The sequence below is a fragment of the Pinus tabuliformis genome, chromosome 4_2, assembly GCF_031772625.1.
Source record: "Pinus tabuliformis cultivar Carrire ecotype Pingquan chromosome 4_2, CPIR1, whole genome shotgun sequence".
NCBI lineage: Eukaryota > Viridiplantae > Streptophyta > Pinopsida > Pinales > Pinaceae > Pinus > Pinus tabuliformis.
Window position 1 is genome coordinate 629,988,205 of NC_142304.1, and position 24,540 is coordinate 630,012,744.

At 39.8% G+C, this 24,540-nt stretch overlaps 1 protein-coding gene across 1 annotated transcript; it reads left to right on the forward strand.

The window, feature by feature from the left end:
* Positions 1-266: 266 nt before the first annotated feature.
* On the forward strand, positions 267-971 carry LOC149170922 (uncharacterized). The gene has a single exon (XM_089425776.1). It carries the CDS (start codon positions 336-338, stop codon positions 969-971), a length of 636 nt encoding a protein of 211 aa, XP_089281902.1. The 5' UTR covers positions 267-335.
* Positions 972-24,540: the final 23,569 nt, after the last annotated feature.

Below are 24,540 nucleotides of genomic sequence, written 5' to 3' on the forward strand. Positions count from 1 at the left end.
TTATGTGTGTTTGACAGATAAAACGGAGAGAGTGACTGGAGCAAATATGCGGTCGTGAATGTACTTACGGGTTTAATGCATGTGCCTTTTTGACTGTCAGCTGTAACAAACACACAGTTCTTCTTTTCACAGTTTGGATCAAAAGCAAATGTACTTTATTCAGAAGCGCTGCACTATGTAATATATTGTTTTTCTGAGAGTAAAAAAATGTTTAACTCCGGTTCTGATCGTTTATAACTTCTTGTTGTTGATCATTTATAACATCTGCTTTTGTCTGCATTCTCCTGGTTTCGATCACGCGACTGCTCTCGAATCTTAAGCCCCAGAATTAAAGAATGGGAATGAGTGACACGGAAGCGGATCTGAGGTCTTCAATGGAGCTGGGATACGGTATAGGAGAATATACATTTGCGGATGTGCACAATTTGGAGCATTGCATAAAGTATTTGAATCAGACCTTGGTTACATATGGCTTTCCAGCGTCTCTGGATTTGTTATCAAACGATCCTGTTTCAGTTGCCCACACTTGCAACTGCATATATGCTCTCATACAGCAGCGGAAACGTGATATAAAGTTTCGAGAATCGTCTAATGAACAGAGGCAAAGGTTGCTGTCAGATATGTCCCGATTTGAGTACAAGGTTGAGAGGCTAGAGGCCCTGGTTGCCACAAAAGAGCGAGAGCTTGCTCCACTCACACGCTCGGAGCAAAAAGCTTCTGCTGCATTTAAGGCTCAAATTGAGAAGCTTCAACAAGAGCGTGATGAATTTCAAAGGATGGTTATTGACAACCAACAAGTTCGGACTCAACAATTACACGAGATGAAGAAAAAAGACAAGGAATATATCAAGTTGCAGGAAAGGCTAAATCAAGTTTTAATGGAGAAAAAGAAAGAGTCCAGGTCAGGAATGGAGATCATGAACCTGCTGCAGGAAAAGATCGACTTTTTGCAGCTTGAATCACAGCTATAGCAAGAAGAGCTACATAAAAGAAGACATCATTCTGAACCTGCTTTTGTTCAGAACATTGAAACAACCACCTATCAACAACAAGTCAATAATGTTTCAGATCCAATGCCCAATAAAGCAGCCGTTGTACATACAGATGCAGAAGTTCAGTCTGCACTTCCCAAGCCCATCATCAAACCTTGGGAACAGCTTGTCCACAACAAGCACAGAACTGGTCTTGGATATGACAAGGACTTGTCCTTTCATATTCCAGACTATGCTAAGCCCATTCAGTTTCAAAGTGCTGGATTCATTCATGACAGTTCACTTGCTCCTTATGACAGTTCAGTTTCAGCTGTTCCAGATTCTACTCCTCTTTCACCGCAACAACAACAACAACAGATTGTGAAATGCCAACACTGTGACCGAGTTGGCCATTTGAAAGATCACTGTTTTGATCTTCATCCATGTAAGCATTGTTATAAAACCACTCATTCTTCAAACAGATGCTTCAAAAACAAACATCCTGCAAGAACAGAGATTCATCTTGGATGGGTCGCTTCTTGGCAATGGGCATCAACAGCCAAGAAGATATTCCAAACACACGTCAGAACTTGTTCCAGAATATTGAACAGTCTTGCAGTTGAGTTTTCTCCATCTTCTCACCTTGTATCTGACAGGGGGGGAAATGATGGTCATCTACAAGCTTCAAAGCCACATCAAGCGAGCCTGAGCCACAACCTGCCACACCAGTTTCAGAGTTGTAGCCAGAGACAAGATGCCTGAACATGCCTTCAGTTGGCAATCTGGGACTTCCTCTAGCAGAAGACTCCAGCTTCTTGCCAGTTTTGGAAGAGTTCCAGCAGAGTTGTTGGTCATCCTTAAACCATCACAGATTAATGACACTTCCTCTAGCAGAAGACACCAGCTTCTTGCCAGTTTTGGAAGAGTTCCAGGAATTGCATTAAGCATTCCAGAGTCGTTGGTCATCCTTAAACCATCACAGATTGAGAACACTTCCTCTAGCAGAAAACTTCAGTTTCTTGCCAGTTTTGGAAGAGTTCTGGGAACTGCACTAAGCGTTCCAGTGTTGGTGGTCATCCTTAAACCACTGCCCTTTATACCAACATTTCATAGAGCACATTCAGCCTAGTGCTTCCATGTATTTTTTGCACATTTTGTATTACAGCTCTTTTCTTGGACTCATACATAACCCTTCGGATTAAGGGGGGGAATGTTGGACACCTAATCCTAAAGGGTTAGTGTGGAAGTCGAATGGACAAAAGGAGTCCAAGAGACCTTGGGATCTGAAACCCAAGAGTCATATGTTGTACTATAAATGTATATCTTATGGTAATAAAAAATGCACTCACTGATTTATCTTTCATATGTTTGAGCTATCCATGTGTGTTTAACAACTATGAATACTCTTCCCCATTTTTTTTGAACTATAAGAGCCTCTTCTCGCCTGACTCCCTTCAATGGCCTGATTGCCTTATGGGAAGATCAGGAAAATGGAAAAGCTTTGAACGTGTTGTGTTATTGTATATCGATTAGTGTACCTCTGTATGTATCTGTGATTATTTGTTAAATTTGCGAATGTTTGTGAGGTTCCATTGAGCGAGACTGACAAGGTTGGTGTAAGGCCTCCGGGCGATTGGGTGACGGGTGCTGGGCGAAGTCGTCGTGCACGAGGGCGCGGGCGGGCGTGCGGGCGCACGACGGGGGCATGCTGAATGGGCGTGCGGCAGTATGCGAGAAGAAATGCGACGTTTGTACGAGTTCGGTGCGACGATACCGTGAGCAGAATTACGACACTTTGAAATGTGCGTGGAACAAATGAGGCCTTTATACTACGACTTGTAGGAGGCTGCGTTGAGGCATCGCTGATGGTAGAAGAAGTGGTTTATGGGCGTATTATGAGCATTTTGGGGTTCGGCCAAGGGGCTGCCACCCACATGTAAACCAAGGATGGAACGCATATAAATATGACATGCGTTGAGTCATTTTGAACAACAAGCTTCGCACTTCTCTGCGCTCTTGGAAGAAGACCTCTAGTGCGCAAATTTAAGAGGAGGATGAGCGCATACCTCATGCGCTCCTCTTGGTGAGTCGCACTTGGTGAGAGTGCTCTTGGTGAGAGGTGGATGCGTTGGGCAAGGCGTGCCCAGGTGTATTGTGCGGAGGCGTTTGTGCGGCGACTTGGCGTGGGTGTCTTGGCGACTCGGGTGAGCGCCCGCCCACCGTGCAAGTGTGCATGAAGGTGAAACGGAGGTTGGAATCGGGGGTCGTTGAGTTAGGCAGGCGATACTACGTGTTGTACACACGATTTGGGCGTTTATCAAGAAGTGACAAGCGGGACTGCGTGTGCGCAGGGATACACGGTTTGGGCGTTTGCGACCAAACGAAGAGCGAACCGACGAAGACATGCGACGAGGTGAACGATGGGTTGGAGAGTCATGCGGCGACCGTGCGGAGGTGCCAACGAGCTGGGCAAACGAGTTTGCCGAAGTTGTGAAAATTTGGCTAAGTGTAAATTTGGGGTTTCCCAAGGACTTAGTCTGTACATTGTAAAAATGATGATTATATAATATATTGATTCCGACACACTCACATTACGGGGATTTGCCCCTCCCCTTTATACTGTTGCAATTGTTGTTGTTCTTGTTATAATTGCTATGGATAATCAATGAGTATCGGCTTCATTGGTATAAAGGATAAATGTATGTTTACTTGGTTGCGAAACACAAGCTAAGTAATGTTAAAGTGAAAGTAGGCGTAGTCCACAAACATAAGTATTGGTGAAAAGAAAGTGTTTGGTGGTGCTGCACCTCGCTATAAGTGGTTGGAAGACTACCGCAGGTGTAGGGGCGTGACAGGTGGTATCAGAGCAGGTCTGAAGACTTGGAGAAGTCTTGCAGGAAGCTGGGTGAAGCAAGTGTGCATACACTTGGAAGTTGATGACAGGTGATATTGAGGCTTGAACAAGGTTCAGGTGTTGAAGCATTTGAAGGTGGTATCAGAGTTCGGTTGGAGCTGGTGAGTAAGGTTGCTCGTGACGAAGTGACAGTGGAAGCAGGTACTTGCAGGTGAAGGAAGCTGGTTTCACATACAAGTGAGACAAGGGCTGGTTCATGGTTGCAGGGAACTTGGTGAAGCTGGTGGAAATAGGTTTAGCAGGGGTGAAGCTTAGTGCTTGGGCCAAGCTAAACGACAAGACGTGGCAAGTTTGGGAGAAGGTGAAGGGAAGCTCTTGCTTACCTTATACAGGTTGAAGAGGTTGAAGGAAGAGAAGCCCCGGATCTGAAAGGAACTTGAAGTCTTGGAGAAGATTGTTGAAGATGAACTTCTTCAACTTGGTTGGACAATAGAGCAAGATGAAGTTGTAGATTGTGCCATCAAGAAAGAGGAAGCCGTGATGTTTGAAGATGTTGCAGACATGACAACGATGGAGGATGAACTTGAGGATGATCAAGTTGGACCAGGATCGTGTAGTTTGCAGACATGGATGAATGAGAAAGAGGAAGAGCCTCATGATGATGATGAAGGGCAAGGATTGTTGATTGTTGCAGGACTTGTTGGGGTTGTTTGTGACCTTATGGTAGAAGGTGCAAAGGCCCTTCACAAAGGAGGAACATGGTGATCATTGTGGAGGATTGGGTCATGCTTTAGCCACATGGAGAATTGGCTAGGTGCCCAACATGACTCATGGACAGATTGAGGAGGGCACACACTTGAGGTATGATGATGCTTGGGTGGACTTCTCATGGCCAAGACCAAGAGCAAGTCTTGGTGGACACTTTGGTGGAGGAGCTATGATGGAGGGACTCATGACATGATGATATGGTTGGTTGACCGAGTTCACTAGACCAAAGATTGTAGACTTGGATGAGGATGGCCGATGGTTGTGATGAGTCTACTTGGTTGGGCTACATGGACAACTTAGTCATGGACATCAGGTTGGATGCATGGAGCATGGCAGTCTTATGCAGGGACATTGTGTGGGAGCACTTGTAGAGGTGTCACTCATGGACATCCAAGGAAGAGTGCCAAGGCAGGGATGTTGTGCAGATGGATTTGCTAGTGTGACATGGAGACTTGTTGCTTATGAGTTGATGGAGAGGTTGTGCACTCTTGTACAACAAGACCATGGACTTGGATGCATTTGTGAGCAGATTATGGAGCTCATGATGACATGATATTGTTGTGACTTTTAGGGACTTCATACATGGTGGACTTAGAGGATTTGATGCATTGAGGAGCTGAGGTCACTTTGATGCAGTATGGGATGAATACTTTCAAAGTATATGTATGGGCATGGCTTGGAAGAGTGACTTGATGTGGAGGATCAATATGAGACACTTTGGAGTGATGGAGTTACAACGATGATGATGCCTTGGTGGCAACACTTGGGCATGGGTTGAGCCGAGACTCAACTACTTTGGACAGCATGTTGCAGATGAGATGAGGACTACTTCATGGACCTGAGCATGGCTTACACTTGTATGGAGATGGATTCTTGATCGAGTTGAGAATGTGGCAAGATGTCTTGAGGAACAACTGATGGTGGCATGAGGATGTGCATTCTCATGATTGAGCGTGACAGTTGGACTAGCCATCTGACTAGTTCAAACATGAGGGAGCTCAATGTGCAGAGATGTGTTAGCATTGTGTTGGAGTATCATGGCAGCAGTTCACATGGTGACACATGATGAGGTCGACACGAGATGTTGCAGTGGAGATTGTGGCAAAGGGGTCGATGATCATGGATTGAGATGATCTCTGATGGATGTACCGATAAGGTGTATACCTTGGTATGGTGATCTTGGTGACAGATGGTTGCCGAGGCGAGACATGGTGGAGACGGTGGTTCTACATATGTTGCAGTGATTTTTGCAGTATCTGGAGGAGTCGACATCATTGATATTTGATGATCTTGGTGGATGGCTACCGAGATGGTATGTTTTCGAGGACGACAACGATTTCAGGTGGAGGAGGATGTAAGGCCTCCGGGCGATGGGCGTCGGGCGAATTCGCCATGCACGAGGGTGCGGGCAGGCACGCAGGCGCACGACAGGCGCGTGCTGAACGGGCGTGCGACGATGTGCGGGCAGAAATGCGACGTTTGTACGAGTTCAGTGCGACGATACCGTGAGCAGAATTACGACACTTTGAAATGTGCGTGGAACAAATGAGGCCTTTATACTACGACTTGGAGGAGGCTGCGTTGAGGCATGGCCGACGGTAGAAGAAGTGGTTTATGGGCGCATTATGAGTATTTTGGGGGTCGGCCAAGGGGCTGCCACCCACATGTAAACCAAGGATGGAACGCATATAAATATGACATGCGTTGAGTCATTTTGAACAACAAGCTTCGCACTTCTCTACGCTCTTGGAAGAAGATCTCTAGTGCGCAGATTTAAGAGGAGGATGAGCGCATACCTCATGCGCTCCTCTTGGTGAGTCGCACTTGGTGAGAGCGCTCTTGGTGAGAGGTGGATGCGTTGGGCAAGGCGTGCCCGGGTGTATTGTGCAGAGACGTTTGTGCGGCGACTTGGTGTGGGTGGCTTGGCGACTCAGGTGAGCACCCGCCCACCGTGCAAGTGTGCACGAAGGTGAAATGGAGGTTGGAACCGGAGGTCATTGAGTTGGGCAGGCGGTACTACATGTTGTGCACACGATTTGGGGGTTTGTCAAGAAGTGACAAGCGGGACTGCGTGTGGGCAGGGATACATGATTTAGGCGTTTGCGACCAAACGAAGAGCGAACCGCTGAAGACGTGTGACGAGGTGAACGATGGGTTGGAGAGTCATGCGGAGGTGCCGACGAGCTGGGCAACCGAGTTTGCCGAAGTTGTGAAAATTTGGCTAAGTGTAAATTTGGGGTTTCCCAAGGACTTAGTCTGTACATTGTAAAAATGATGATTATATAATATATTGATTCCAACACACTCACAGTACGGGGAGTTACCCCTCCCCTTTATACTGTTGCAATTGTTGTTGTTCTTGTTATAATTGCTATGGATAATGAATGAGTATGGGCTTCATTGGTATAAAGGATAAATGTATGTTTACTTGGTTGCAAAACACAAGCTAAGTAATGTTAAAGTGAAAGTAGGCGTAGTCCACGAACATAAGTATTGGTGAAAAGAAAGTGTTTGGTGGTGCCGCAACTCGCTATAAGTGGTTGTAAGACTACCGCAGGTGTAGGGGCGTGATAGTTGGGATCCTACTATGGTTGTGGTGACTGTCAAGCTTTTGATGACACTGATAAGGAGCTACACAAAGTGAAGTGAGCCATCTACAACTCATATCCAAGCATTGGTGTCCCTAGGGTCATTTTACTCCTGGTGTTTGCAACTCAGACCACACGTAGGAGCCACCGGGGTTGATTCATTGTTTTACACACCCTAGATCACGAGGTATTGATATGGAGTGAATTGTATGACTAAGAGCATGCCCTTTGTCCGTACACCAATATTGCAGATGACAAGTGTGACCACTGTCCGAACACCAATATCGCAGCACTTGTGCAGCTATCAGTTTCATCGGAGTGCCCAACTAGTGCTCACAGCTTCCATTAGCGTTCTTCCTGTCCCTGTCTACTCCTTAGGTTTCTTACTGAATATATGTCCCGTTACCATGCAGCCGTTGCAGAATTTCGACTTAACACCCAACCACATGCTGCGTCGCCTCATTAAAGGATGGTGCGTTGCCAACAGCTCGAATGGCGTAGAGGAAATCCCCTCGCCCAGGCCACCCGTCGACTCCAATGAAGTGTCCAAGTTACTTCAAGCCGCACTCAAATCTCCATCATTCGAGGGCATTAATACACTATGCCTTACACAGGAGAGTCACGCAAACAGACGGTGCATCGCTGGGTTTGCTACAAGTCATGTTCTAGTCTCTCTGATCAACTCCTCTTGCTGTGAAGAGATTGACAATGAAAAGTTCAGGACTTGTGAAGAGACTTTGGGAATTTTGCATCTGCTTCCTATGACCCAGGAAACTGCCAAGTCGCTGGCAGAGGCAACGAGCATTAGGTTATTAACCGTGATCTTGCATAAAGAAACTAACGAGGTCAAACTTCACGCAGCCATTTTATTGTAGAAGGTTTCCACTTTGGTCAGTCGAGATATATTCTTCATATGTTCTATTCTTGGGGAGACGCTTTAGTTTCAAGTTGTGTCTAAACTCTGTATGCTTCAACAACTCGATTCCACAGACAAAACTAAGCTCAACTAACCAGATAGCTCACTCATTTCTGTGTAAAGCTTAAACCTTAGTTGATTTCCATACAACAAAAATGGATATCTCCATAGAGGCGTGCGTTTCATATGCCTTCTTTGTTTATATATTATATAGTTCTTGGTCCCTAAACAAATATGTCAGAAAAAATGTGTAGGGTGTGAAAGAAAATTTGTTTTATATTGTAGGTATATATATGTTGCGCATGTGTTTTGGATTGGACACGCCAGTCATAATGGTTTGTCATTTTATTTGCATGTTTCATGGATCACAAAGGACTCCATATTTTCACAGGTACACAGGTAAAGGAGGAGAAGAGTTGATTATCTCGGACATGAAAGTGGATAGTTTCATATTTATTTATTTTGTTCTATGATTTGTGTAGTTTTCTATTGTGATTGTAAAAGTGAAGAATTAATTAATGAAAAAATTAGTATGATGTAAATTAGTGGTTCTCAATGTTTTGATTGTGTGAGTTTGTTATATGTCAATGGGTCTTGTTGTGTTTTGATTCTATGAATCTCTTTTATGTTGATGATTATATGTTCATGGGTCTTGTTGTGCTTCAGTCTTCAAGAGCATTAGTTACAGGTTATATTATGAGATCCATGTGTGTAGAAAGGTCAGTTGCATAATTCACTGTTGGATAGAGTCCAATACTGAGATTTTCTTTCGACAGATCGAGAAGCTTCAATTATACAAAGTACATCAAAGATGATTATAGGTGGTTATGTCTTAAATGAGTTGAATGAGAAGCTCGAAGATTGTAGTAGTGAAAAAATCATTGTCCCGGACACACTTATAAGTGCCTAGGATGACACAGAGATGTTACACGTGAATTGTAATTTGTCTTTTTTGTATCAATCTTTGCCATAGTGTAGTGTAAGCATTAAAGAGAGGGTTTCAAATAATGTTTAAATTAGTATATAGGTAGGATTGGGTTGTTGGAGTTTTGTTTAGAGGTTTTCTTAACAATAATCTCCTTGTTTGGAATCTATTGGATCTCATGAGCACTGTTTATGTGGCTTGTAATTTGGATTTGTGTATAATATATGAATTATTTTTGTGTGTACCATGACTGTTATTCTAATTTCTTTGTCTTTTCATTCACTTCAACTAATTCACCTTATAGTTGTTTTATCTTCAACGTATCTTTCTATCACTCTCATGACATAAAACCTCTTTGTTATAATTCAAAAATCGTCTCTTTGAAATAAATATGGAGTTTTTGTTTCTTTAACACACTTTTATGGTGATGGACACTTTTATATGTCAACTAGAAAAAAACATAAATCTAATAGAAATTAATAATGTTTCCCTTAATCATGTGTTAAATTTAATATTTGATAATTTTTAAATAAATTAATTTATTTTTAATTTCAATCTTATTATGATATTTTAATTTTTACTTTTATTTATGATAATTATAAAAAAAGCTTTAACTTATCATTAATTAATAAAAAAATATCTTGAATTAATCTTGATTTAAGATCAACATCACATGATATCTCATATGATATTTGTCATAGTCAAAATGTGATTGTCATAATACCTTTATTCAATATTAAAATTAAATAGTGACATTTATAATTTTGTAAGCTACTTTTCATTCATTTCAACTAGAGTACATCTTTAAAATATCTCTGTTCTCCACACACTTTGGTAATTTTCTTTTCATTCATTTTCACTAATCTACCTTCTAATAGTGCTCCACTAAATTTACCTATTTCTTTTTTGACATAAAAAACACTATTATAATTAGAATATATATATATTTTTAAATGAAAATCACTATTATAATTAAAATAATTTTCTTTTTAAATAAAAATACATGACTTTGTTTTTTCAAAAACTCTTACCAATAATCTAATTTTACTAAATTTACCTATTTCTTTTTGACATAAAAAACACTATTATAATTAGAATATATATATATTTTTAAATGAAAATCACTATTATAATTAAAATAATTTTCTTTTTAAATAAAAATACACGACTTTGTTTTGGAGTTGTCTATAATGTGACTTTTTGGAGATTCCGGTAACGGAATCCGGCGGAAGAAATTGAGGTTAAATCTTGATTTCTTGCAGTTAAAATGGTTTTTTAACTGCATATTTGGATTCAGCACCCTCGAAAACCCGTGGGACGCTTTCATTGTGCAGAAACTAGCTATCAAACTTGCGATTCCAATAAATTACTGTCGGATTTCGACCAGAAAAACCCGCCTGAAAGGCTTTCAAAAAGTCGCGTTATAGACAACTGCCTTTGTTTTTTCAAAAACAATCTAATTTTACATCAATAACAAAATATTTCAAAATTTTAATAAATAATATTTGACTTTACTCATATTTACCAATTTTCCAAAATATTATAAATAATATTTAACTTTACTCATATTTATCAGATTTCCGAAATATTACGAACTCCGATTTAGTAGGATTGTCCAATGGACACGTTTAGGACTGATGATTTAATATTTTTTTTAGTTTTACTTCCATTTTCATTTTAATATAAAATTTATAAAAAATTATTCAAATTTTATAATATTTTATACAAATTAATAAAAAAATACATATAATTTTAATTTTTTTTTAATTTAAAACTCCGTAGATATTTCTGGGAAATAGAGTTATTTTTATTTTTAATCTTATCATAATATTATAATTCAATTTTATAATATTATGATAAGATTGAAAATAAAAATAAAATAAAGGAAATGAAGACTAGATTGCAGGTTATAGAAAAGCAAAACCAAGATACTAACCAACCATCCCAGCAAGGAGATGCTGATACTTTAGAGAGTCTTAAAATGAAAGACGTGAGTCTTAAAATGAAAGACGTGATTAAAGAACTAGAACAAAAAGTTAATAGCCTCCTCACCCTAAATAATGTGGTAGATAAGTTAGATGTCAAACCAATTAAAGATGAAATGAAAAAATTAATAGAATTAGACCATGAACGTAACAAAAGGGCCTTGAACTTTATAATCTTCGGTTTAAAAGAGGAAGTAGATCAGGATACTTTAGCCTTAGCCCAAACATAACTACATAATAGATTACAAATTGAAACAATGTGTCTCACAGAAGCAACAAGGTTGGAGAAATTAACCGAGAATAAAGGAAGAATAATCCACATAAAGGTGAGCTCCACTGATCATAAACATGACATACTTAGTAAACCTCAAGTCTAAAGGGAACGAAAATATTCATAAATGAAGATCTCATTCCAGAAGATCAAGCAGAATTAAGAAAGGAGGTTTAAAAGGTAAAAGAAGCTAGAAAGGAAGGAAAATGGGCAATAATTAGAAATAGAAAAGCCTTTCTTCGAGATAGAAACCAAAAAGATAGTAATCAATAGCAATTAAACATGCTATGGATCCTTTCTTGGAATTGTCGGGGCTTCCCATGGAACAAAGGCCCCAAGCTAAGTTGGATTTCAAATGATGTTCATATTATTTTTCTTGTTGAAACTTGGGAGCACGAAGAATCTAAGGTCCCTAACATAGATGGCTTTACGCTATGGTCTACATGGAACAAGCGATCCTCCCATAGAAGCATTGGGGGCATATATTGTTACATTAAGAAGAACATCTCCCCCATGTTAGAATTTATAAAAATGACCCTCACAACCAATATTTTCAGGCCCCTACACCTGCGGTAGTCTTCCAATCGCTTGTAGCAAGGTGCTGCACCACCGAACGCTTTCTTTTCACCAATACTAACATTCGTGGTCTACGCCTACTTTCACATTAACATTACTTAATTTGTGTTTCGCAACCAAGTAAAATGAAATTATCCTTTATACTTAATGAAACCCATACTCATTCATTATCATTTTGCAATTATACCAAGAACAACAATTGCAACAAGTATAAAGGGGAGGGGCAACTCCCCGTAATGTGAGTCTGCCCGACAATATATCAAGAATATCAGTTTTACAATGTACAAGTGTGCCTTGCCAAACCAAGTCTACACTTAGCAAAATATTACAATGGAGATGCAACCCTGCCTTTTACAATACATGTGCACCCTTGCACAAAGAGAAGTGCTCACCCGAGCCACTTAAATCCTTTTCACCAAGTCCTGCACAAATCTGCACATCCACCTTACCTCGGGCACACCTTGCCCACTCTTCGACCGACTCAAGATCACCTTCAAGTGGAGCGCATGAGATATGCGCAGCTCCCCTTATTTCTACGCACTTTTACTTGCCTCTTGATCTTATGCGTAGAAGAGATGAGAGGAAGTGTTGTTGAAATGAGCCTCAAGGCTCCCACATATATACACAACCTAGCATGGGTTTACATGGGGTGTGCAGCCCCTTGGCTGACCCCCAAAACCACTAACCATGCGCCCATAAGACTTGTACTCAAGTCGGCCTCAAGTCTCATCCATCACATGTATATATTATGTCGCTTCAACACTTAGTCGCATAAGTGTCTCGCCCTTTTGTCGCACCAAACGTCGCATTATGTCCGCAGCCCGTCGCATCGTCGTTTCGTGCGCGCCCGCCCGCGCCTTCGTGCACGATGACTCGCCGGCGCCCGTCGCACCCGCAACTCGAAGGCCTTACATCCTCCTCCACCTGAAATCGTTGTCGTCCTCGACAACATACCATCCCGGTAGCCATCCACCAAGATCATCATCATCCATGATGTCAACTTCTCCACATAAGGCAAACATCCTTGCAACATATGTAGAGTCTCATCTCCACCATATCTCGACTTAGTGACCAACTGCCACCAAGCTCACCATACCAAGGTATGCACCTCAACGGTATGCACTTCATTAGATATCATCTCGATCCATGATCATCGACCCCTCTGCCACAATCTCCACTACAACATCTCGTGTCGACCTCATCATGTGTCCCTTCCTCCATGTAGTCTCCCTGTCAGATGCCAACACATATGTGTTACCATGTCTCGACTAATGCAAACATATCTCTGCACATTGGTACCCCACATGACTCGAACTAGTCGGGTGATCAGTCCAACCATACGCCCAAACCATAAGAATGCACATCCTTATGCCACCACAAGTCTCCCCCTGACTTCTGCTACATCTCAAACTCATCAAGAATCTATCAATCATCCCATGCTCAGGTCCATGGAACCTCCATCCCATATGCAACATGCTCCATATAACCAACCTGATGTCCATGACTCTTGTCATCCATGATGTCCAATCCATGTAGACTCCATCTCAACCTCTGGCCATATTCATCCAAGTCTTCACCTGTCATAAAGAAGCCTCCTCCAAGGCCCCTTGTAAAGTTGATGTGGTTCCTTCCTACCAAGGCCTCCACACCAACCTTCCTCCAAGGTTATCTATAGAGAAAGGAAAGCCAGGAAGTTTCCTCCCTGACTCTCATCCACCCATGTGTCAGATTGATGTTGTGTCCTCAAGTATCTATGCACAGCCTCAATCTCCTCACATGTACACCCAAGCTCACCTAGCTTGTCCTTTGTCAACTGAAAGTCATATATGCCCATGGCATACCTGCAAAATTCCACTATCCCAGTAGGATCTCTACCTCCATAATCCTTATCAACCACTGCCTCTGAAGTAGCACTCGGGATCTCTTCACTTGCAACTCCATTGTGAAGATCATCAGTAGAAGATGCTCCCAACAAGTGTCTCCATGTTCGTGAGGTTGTCTTCTCACTTCCTTCGTTCTTCTTTCCAGCTCTTGCAAGTCAACAAGCTTCCTTTCCTTCGTTGTTTGAGTCACACTCCCAAGTCCTCTTTGCTCCACATCCTCATGCTTCACATTCGGATCTTTGGGATACAAAGTCATAGAAGCCATCCTTGGTCTATACCCCAAGCAACTTCTTCTATTCATCGGTACCATCATGGTCTTCCCTTCAGCTGTGATCAAGAGAATGTCCCGGTCCACCATTGGTATGGCTTGTGCAAGCTCCATAAAGTCTAGCCCCAACACCATAGAATGATCATCCATGTCCACAACTCTCAAGTCCAACTTTCCAAACCATGATCCTACTTTTACCTGAGTGTCCTTCAACACCCCATCAACAGCTCTAATGGTAGAGTTGACTGCTTTGAAAGCACTCCATTCCCTCTCCATCTTTGCTCTCTTCCCAAAAGACTTTGTTGCCTTCCTGCTTAAGAAGCTATGAGTAGCCCCTGTATCCACCAAAGCTGCAAATCTCTTTCCCTTCACAGTCGCTTGCACAAAACTTAGCTTCAAGGAATCACCTCCCTTTGTTGGCTTTATCTTGCGCCTCACATCAGCAACCTTCTTCAAGAATTCAGCCTCAGAAGTGTCAATTGGCCCGTGCTCCACCTTGACATTCCTCCTAAGGTACTTCACCTCCTTGCTTGGCTCCTCTAAGCAACTCGATCCTAGTCCAACTTGACTCCCTTCAAGCTTGCCCTTCATCGCATCTTTCTCAAGTGCACCAACCAAGTGTCCACTGAACAAGTTCATAGAACTAAACTTCTGAATGTCCTCTGGATGCTCTCGGTAGTGAGTTCCCAACCTGTCAATGTAGTCGAGCTCTTCCTGCTCAATCACAACAACCTTCTTACCAAGAAGCTTCTTCTTTATCTCTTCCTCAATTTGCTTGATTTCGGCTTCCACCCTGGCACTTTCCTTCCTCAACCGGGCTCTTTCATCAAAGAGCTCTTGAAGATCAAGACCACTTCGTTGGATCTCCTCATCAAGTTCATTGAGTTCAACATCTATCGTACTTCCGCATTGGCTCTTGAGTTCTTCAAGTTCCTTCTTTAGTTCTGAACAGCTCTCTCGAATCTTCATGTTCTCGGCCTTCATCGAAACCCATTCAGAACTCCATCGACTCATATGTTCCAACACTTCGTACCGGAGAGCTTTAACTGCACTATGGCTAGATTCACCTTTCATAGGTTCATCTACCATCACTACCTTTTCAACCTTCTCCATATTCACCAAGTCACCTGCAACCCGAACCAACCCTTGTTCCACTTGTGTGAAACAGTTTCCTTCACCTGCAAGTACCTGTCACGAGCAACCCTGCTCAACGGCTCTAGACCGAGCTCTGATACCACCTGTCACGCCCCTACACCTGCGGTAGTCTTCCAACCGCTTGTAGCAAGGTGTGGCACCACCGAACGCTTTCTTTTCACCAATACTAACATTCGTGGACTACGCCTACTTTCACATTAACATTACTTAGTTTTTGTTTCGAAACCAAGTAAAATGCAATTATCCTTTATACTTAATGAAGCCCATACTCATTCATTATCATCTTGCAATTATACCAAGAAAAACAATTGCAACAAGTATAAAGGGAGGGGCAACTCCCTGTAATGTGAGTCTGCCCGACAATATATCAAGAATATCAGTTTTACAATGTACAAGTGTGCCTTGCCAAACCAAGTCTACACTTAGCCAAATATTACAACGGAGAGGCAACCCTGCCTTTTACAATACATATGCACCCTTGCACAAAGAGAAGTGCTCACCTGAGCCACTTAAATCCTCTTCACTAAGTCCTGCACAAATCTGCACATCCATCGTACCTTGGGCACACCTTGCCCACTCTTCGACCGACTCAAGATCACCTTCAAGTGCACCTTCAAGTGGAGCGCATGAGATATGCACAACTCCCCTTATTTCTGTGCACTTTTACTTGCCTCTTGATCTTATGCGTAGAAGAGATGAGAGGAAGTGTTGTTGAAATGAGCCTCAAGGCTCCCACATATATACACAACCTAGCGTGGGTTTACATGGGGTGTGCAGCCCCTTGGCCGACCCCCAAAACCACTAACCATGCGCCCATAAGACTTGTACTCAAGTCGGCCTCAAGTCTCATCCATCGCATGTATATATTATGTCGCTTCAACACTTAGTCGCATAAGTGTCTCGCCCTTTTGTCACACCCAACGTCGCATTATGTCCGCAGACCGTTGCACCGTCATTTCGTGCGCGCCCGCGCGCCCGCCCGCACGTCCGCCCGTGCCTTCGTGCACGATGACTCGCCGGCGCCCGTCGCATCTGCAACTCGAAGGCCTTACAAATATAGTTGGATAGAGATCAAAGAAATTAATAATAAAAAGTCTTACATAGCAATATGTTATTTTCCCCCCATCAATTCTAACTTCTATAAGAAGAAGAATCTAGATAAAACTAACCCTTACAATGGTTTAGAGAATGATATTTCTAGCCTAAAGAATGACGGTAATATCCTTTTAATAGGTGAATTTAATGCTCAAACTTCAAACAACCAAGCTATTATTCTAAGCAATCATTCCAACCCTAATCCTCTTTAGTTAGACGAAGACCCTACTCTGGCTAGCAGGTACAAAAGGAGCTCTGAAGACCTCGGGGAAAATTTGTTGGGTCGGAGCTAGTCAAGCTCTGCAGTGCTTAGGATCTCATAATTTGCAACGGTCTAAAGAAGTGTCCCAATTCCAACAAGATGACCTGCATCCATGGACTTGGTAGCAACGTGGTAGACTACGTTATTTCCGATCTCCCATTATACAACGAAATAATAAATTTTGACATCTTATATGACCACGAACCTAACTTTGATCATAGGCCTTTACTTATAACTCTCAATTTTAACATGCATAGAGTTCCCATAGAAAATAATACTTACAGCCAAAAGAACTTAATATTTGATAGAAATAAAAATGATCTCTTTCTAAATGAGTTAAAATCTAATTTGCTTCCTTTATCTAGTATAGACAACATAGAAGACCTCTATCATAATTTTACTACAACCCTTCTCATATTCTATTAACAAGTTCTCAATTGAAGTTTCAAATAATAAAATAAATAGAAAAATCAATCCATGGTATGACAAAGATTGTAAAAGTGCGAGGAGAGCAATTAAGGAAGCTGTTGATGAATCTCTTAAAATGGACAAGATAAAAATATACAAAGCCCTAACTAAAAGGAAAAAGAGGCAATAAATTCATAAAGACACGAGAATCTCTTACACCTCTCTAAGGTAGCTCCTAAGAAATTTTGGAGGCAAATTCTGACTAGGAAGACTAAGGATAACAATAAAATTGCTCTTCATGATTGGAATTCCTATCTTAAAAAGCTTTATGAATCTCCAAATGTCATGGATAATTTGGCAACCCTTCTCACAACGAAAGAAGTTTTCTCTTTAGAATACATTAAGTTTGGGGTTAATCGCCTCGCTAATGGGAAAGCTAAGGACATTGAAGGTTACTAGGTGGAAATCTTAAAAATTGGAGGTCCTGTCCTCATTCCCCACATCCACAAGCTTTTTAATCAAGTAGTCAAGCAAGGGTTCCCTAAACCTTGGACTAAGAGCCTCATTATCGCTATTTTTAAAAGTGGGGATACAAATAACCCCTCTAATTATCGGAAAATTATGATCATCCCTCTGTTAGCGAAGTTATATGGTAGTATTTTGGAAAAGAAGTTAAGCATATGGCTTGAAAGTGAAGGTAAGCGGGCTAAAGGCCGAGTAGGTTTCAGAAGGCATCACTCAACAACAGACCACCTTGTTATGCTTAGGATCATTGCGGAGGAATGTTGTAATGATAAATCCAATTTATTTTGTTGCTTTGTGGACTTTAGAAAGGCTTTTGATATGGTTCCTAGATACAACCTTTGGAATAGATTAGAAGAGCTAAAGGTTCCTCTTGAGTTGAGAGCTGCTGCTATAAGGTTATATGAGAATGTAGTTGCCAAGTTAAAGAGAAATGAGGGGTTGTCGAAAAGTATTAAGTGTAACATCGGAGTTAAACAAGGTTTCCCCCTCTCCCCTACCCTATTTGGCATTTACATCGATAAGCTCGAAGGCTATTTAGAGGAAGCAGGATGTGATGGCACGATCTTGGCTGGGATAGTCGTAATCCTTATTCTCTATGCTGACGATATTGTTCTTTTGGCAAGGTGCCCATTTGATCTTGATAAGAAACTCAGGCTTCTTAAGGATTTGTGCTCTACCATGGGTATGACTATTAACACTGACAAAACAAAAGTTATGATTATCAAATCCAAGAAGGACACTTATGCTAATTTTATGTATGACAATAATAACTTGGAGGAAGTGTATTCTTACAAGTACCTAGGAATTGATATTCATCACAAGCTCAACTGGAACCATAGCATTGAGAAAAGGATTAATGGGGGGTGGAAAGCTTATTTTGGTCTTGAAAATAATTGCAAAACAACAAACCTCGTAATGTAGGATAAAAAGAAGTTCCTATTTGAAACTTTAGTCACTCCTGCTATCTTATATGGCTGTGAGGTTTGGGGTTGTAGCATCTCTAGAGAATCATGGAGAAATATTGAGCAAATCCAGAAGCGTTTTATAACTTATAACCTGAAAATTAAAAGTAATACACCCTATCCTATTCTCCTTATAGAATCAGGTCTTTCCCCTATTGAGAGCCTAGCAATGCTTAGGTTTCTGTTGTACAAGTACAAACTCAATAACATAAACGATCATAGACTTCCTAAGCTAGCTTTAAATTATAGCGAAAACCACCTAAGGCTCAATCGAGGGTGGCGTAAAGACACAAGGGTCTGGTTAAACTATTGGGAGATCAACGAAATGATGCATTGCACAACATAAATAACATTAAAGATATTGTGACTTCTACGTTCAAAGAAAAAATGTGGTGTGAGAATGATTTAACGGCTAAAATAAAATTAAGTTATTATAAGAAGGTCATCAACCCCACCCTAGAAGATCAAAAGTATCTCTCTATTTTAACTAGCTCAAAGAAGAAAATTAATATAGCAAAGATTAGAACGAATTCTCATGAGCTCCATAGTGAAACAGATCATTGGGCAGTTCCTAAAACGCCATGGATGGAAAGGATTTGCCATATATGTGAGAATAGGAACATCGAGGATGAAAACCACTTCCTCTTAGAGTGCCCCGCATACCACCACATTAGATCTCAGTTTCACAATCTTTGTTATAATATTGACCTTCCTAGCCTTTTACAATGTCAAAATTATAGTGAGCTTGGGAGACTTCTCTCGAAGCTTTTTGAGCATAGGAATAAAATCTTAAATCAAAATAAATAATTTATTTCTTTAGGTCCGATAGTCCATTGTTTTGTCTCAGCGGACGTTAACCATAATCATCATCATCATCATCAAAATATATATATATATATATATATATATAATTGAAAGAAAATATATTTTTAATTTAATTTTGTTTTAATTTTTTTTTATTAATATTGAATAATAACATTAGTGACTTTGTAATTTAGTTTTCATTTAGTTCCATTAATCTATTTTACAGTTATTTCTTAAAGTAATTCCAACATATCTTTTTATCACTATAGTAATATAAGAAACATTTCATTATAATTTAAACATTGTTCTTTTCTAATAAATTTGGACAATTTGTTTTCTAATAAACATTGGACTATGGTCGACTATCATTGACTTTCATATTGAGACAAATTTTATCACAATGTTATCTTTGACAATTGTTGACCATGATTGACTTTCATATTGAGACAAACTTTGTCACAATGCTACATTGGACCATGGTTGACCATGGTTCATTTCCATATTGTGAAAATCCTATGATAAATCGTAAGATAAATATTATACAACAAGGGATATAAACCTTATGATAAATATTATAGACACTAAAATAAGATTTATATTATAAACCTGAGGGATTAATTCTAAAACCCTATGGTATTATAAACCCAATGGAATAATATTAAACCCACTAGAATAATAAACCAGCGATTAACACTAAAATCCTAAGAGATTATAAACCCAAGGGAATAAGGATTCTCTATTGTTGTAAATACTCATATAAAGTGTGCATTGTATCTTAACACACAAGTAGGTGCATTTAGGATCAAATATCATGTACTAATGTGTACAACATATACTGTGGAAATATTGAAACAATTCAGACATGCCGTAGCACTGGTAGGTTTGAAACCGATGTAAATACTAGACAGTTAGCATAGACTTTATTTTTTAATTTATTTTTGTTTTAAAATATTATTATTCAATGTTATAACTAAATAGTGGTATCTGTAATCTTTTAGTCTAGTTCTTATTCCCTTCAACAAACATCTTATTCACTTCAACAAACATATGTAATCTTTTAGTCTAGTTTTTATTCAGTTCAACAAATCTTCCTTACAATTATTTCCTAAAATAAAAACAACCTACCTACCACTTTCATGATACAAGAAATATTTTATTAAGATTCAAACATGGTTCTTTTCAAATAAAAGTGGACAACGTGTTTTTTAAACACTCTTTTATAGTGATGGACATTGTACATTTACCTTTATCTTTACTAAATAATATTTCAATATAAAAGTGCACAATTTGTTTTTTAAACACTCTTTTATAGTGATGGACATTTTACATTTATTTTTATTTTTTCTAAATAATATTTCAAAAATTTAATAGACAAAAACAATGTTTCACTTTACTCATTTGCTAAATTTAAAATTTAATAAAGAAATTAAAAAAATAAATTTCTTCTTAATTTCAATCTTATTATAATATTATAGTTCTTATTTTTCTTTATGATAACTATATAGTATAATTCTTATTTTTCTTTATAATAATTATAACAGTGTAATTTTTATTTCTTTATGATAATTATAACAGTGCAATTCTTATTTTTATTTATGATAATTATAACAGTATTTTACAGTAATGGTTTAAAAAAAAAAACCAGATCTTTTAAGTAACTTTAACTTTACATGATAGTTATTATCGTCAAAATATTATTTTCCGTATATCCTTTTTCAATAATAAAATTAAATAGTGACATTTACAATTTTGTAATTTACTTTTGATTCATTAAACTAGCTTATTTAGATAATTTTGTTGCCCCTATTTACTGAAATAGCTCTACCATATCCGTCTATCACTCTGTACATTACAAAAATGTTCTTTTTTCAAATAAAAGTGAACAATTTTGTTAACAAGATTACTTTCAAATAAAAATAAACAATTTCATTGAGTCAAAACACCAATTTTATCATAATAAACACTTTTACACCTATTTTAATATCAATTACAAAATATTTCAAAAATAAAATAATATTTATCTTCACTCATATTTATCAAATTTCCAAAATATTATAAACTCTGATTTAGTATGCAATCACAGCTACCCATAGATACTCTTAAGTTATTATGCAATCAGATTTAATATGCAATCACAGCTTCCAATAGACACTCTGAGTTATTATGCAATCATAGTATCCAATAGACACTTGTAAACGTTCTACTGCGACATGTTTGCAGAGGAAGACAAGGAGTTTTAACACAGAAATGCGGGCATTAATAAGGTATTCCGATCGAATATCATCTACGACAATTCAGGCATGCCGTAACACAGAAATGCGGGCATTAATAAGGTATTCCGATCGAATATCATCTACGACAATTCAGGCATGCCGTGACACTGGTAGGTTTGAAAACGACCTAGATACTGGCAATGCGCATAGACTGCAAAAAAAAAAAGTCCATTTTTATATTCTTTCACCTCCGAGGAACTTGACTGTCTTCAAAGTTCCATAGGATTATGTCAACCTCCTCGTCCTCCTCCTGCGAAGTCGGAATGAGCTCCAACGCCAATTTTTCGTCAATGGATGGGATTTTTTCCAAATTCAAATACTGAGGACCATCTGGTTCCGCAAACAGAGATTTCCAAAGCGCCAAGTCTTCTGATATATGATGGGCGTCATTCGACAATTCCATGTCAGATACCGAAGACGCCTGGGAGGGACGTGAGGGCTCCTCTTTACTATTATTTTGCAGAGAAGGCGAAGTCCCAGGGATTTCGTTCAAGGCATACTTGGAAGCGGCAACCTGGATTTGCTGAGGGGAAAGAGAAAACGCGGACGGAATGGCAGGCACAGAATCTGGAAAGTTCAATTTAGTGTTGGGCCCTCTCAAGCAATACATTGCAGCGTCGAAGGCTCGGGCGGCCTGCTCGGCGGTTTTGTAGGAGCCAAGATAGATCCTGTCTCTGGATCTTGTTATCCGAATTTCTGATATCCACTTCCCCCATTCTCGCAGTGGGATTCCCTTAAATTTCCGGGATGTTTGTCCGCTATCTTCGTTAGGTTGAGCATGGCCTGTTGAAATCTAATTTCAACGCAGCCATACGCTCTCAGCCAAAACCGCCAGAAAACGTTAAGCAAACCAGCCGGAAAGCTCTCGGGTTGATTTCAGGCAAAGGTACTTTTCCGATGATCGAGCCCGAGAAATTTTGGAGCTGACACGTGGTTCAGCCCTGACGTAACGCAACGTAAGAATCTCGGGGGTTAATGTTCAGCACTTGTTGGCCTTCCGATATCATTTTCGCCGTTCGATCTGCTCCACTCCTTTCAACCGTTGATTGCCCAAACCTGCATACGAACATACATTAATGCTATTGCGTGGAGTAAATTAAAAGCATGGTTGACCGCAGTAAAATAATTATGGAATTAATTGTTACCGTAGAAGTATTGGTAAGGGTTTAAATTTTAATGTTTTTTTTAATCAGAGGTATGGGCGCATATGCTCATTAAGTAAATTTCGTATGGGGTATTGGTACTTGGTAATTTTTTTTATATTTTTGTAGTTGACTTTTTTGTAATAGAGAGAGCTCGTGAGGCCAAAAAAAAAACAATGTCTGGTATGTATTGAACGCACAGCAGTGCGAGAAAATATAGGAAGAACAGAGTGGTAATGTTTTTAGGGGCATTTTTTGTAAAACACAGGTGTAAGAAAAACCATGTGTGGTTTTTGCACAGCAGTGCATAAAGAAAATGGTGGAGCGTGAATTTTTGTAAGTCTGTGTAAGTTTTGTTTTTACAGCAGTATGTAAAATTGTTTTACACAAGTGAATGTAAAAGGGGATTTACAGCAGTAAACCCAGTTCAGTAAATTCTCAGAAATGTTTTTTTATGGAGGTGAATTACTCTGTTTCTCTGTGAAATTTTTTTTGAGTCTTCTGTGTGCATAAAAGATCCTGGAGTCAAAGAACAGAGCATTGTCTCTGTGTTTAAATTGAATCTTGGTTTTTGGTATTTTCCCCATCAAAAATACCCAACAGTGGTATCAGAGCAGGCTTAGGCTCTTTGAAGGAGACAAAGAAGCTGAAGGGAGAAGGTTGTTGCAGCAGCAAAACTTCTCAGGCAGACAGAAGACTCAGACATCAAAGGATTCAGGTATTTCAAAAGTTTTTTTTGTGTTGCTGAAGAAGCAGTGATTTGTTTTAAATACACAGTCAAGGAATGGCCAGCACAAGCACTGGTATGGGTTTGTTTAACACCCAGCTCCCACAGTTTAATGGGAAGAACTATGACTACTGGGCAATAACCATGACAGCCCTGTTTGCCTCTCAAGACTTATGGGAAATAGTTGAATCTGGTTTTGAGGAAGTAGCAGATGAAACTGAGTTCAATGCACTAACTCAGGGAGAGAGAGATCAGCTGAAGAGCAATAGAAAGAAGGATTCAAAAGCCCGTATGTTGTTGTATCTAGCAGTAGACCAGAGTGTGTTTCCAAGGTTAGCAGCAGCTAAGACAGCCAATGAAGCATGGCAAACCCTTAAGACAGCCTATCAAGGCATGGAGAGAGTGAAGACAGCAAAGCTACAATTGCTGAGAAAGGATTTTGAGAACTTGAACATGAAGGAGTCAGATAACATTGACTCATTCTTCACTCATGTGATTGGTGTAATCACACAAATGAGAACTCATGGAGAAACAATTGAAGATAGAAGGATTGTGGAGAAAATGTTGAGGGTCTTACCCTCAAGGTTTGATGCCATAGTCACCACCATTGAAGAGACAAAGGATCTCTCAAGCTATTCAGTTGATGAGCTACATGCATCACTGATAACACATGAGCAGAGGTTGAGTAGGAATGAAAACTCATCTTTTGAGCAAGCCTTCAAGACCCAGATGTCCTTTGGAAGAGGAAGAGGTCAAGGCAGAGGAAACCGAAGAGGAAGAGGCAGAAGCCAGAATAGAGGTGGAAGGAACAGCCCAGCAAATGCACAAGGAAGAGGCAGCAATCAAAATCAGAACCAAGGCCAAGGCAGCAGCCAACAAAGAGAACAGTATCATGCTCAAGGACAAAGGTATGATAAATCTAATGTTCAATGCTATTATTGCAAAAAGTATGGACATTATGCAAGTGATTGTAGAAAGAAACAACATGATATGAACAGTAGACAAAATGCAAATGTTACAAGAGAAAACAACAATCAAAATAATGTCTTGTTAGCTTGTAACATGGCTGAAACACATAGTGAAGACATATGGTTTTTAGACTCAGGTTGCAGCAACCATATGACAGGGAATATAGCCCTCTTTTCAGCCTTAAATCAGAATTTGAAATCAGAGGTCACACTA

Bases quoted from the DNA above. Each gene is read 5' to 3' on its own strand.
- LOC149170922 (XM_089425776.1), top strand. From the start codon at position 336: ATGGGAATGAGTGACACGGAAGCGGATCTGAGGTCTTCAATGGAGCTG.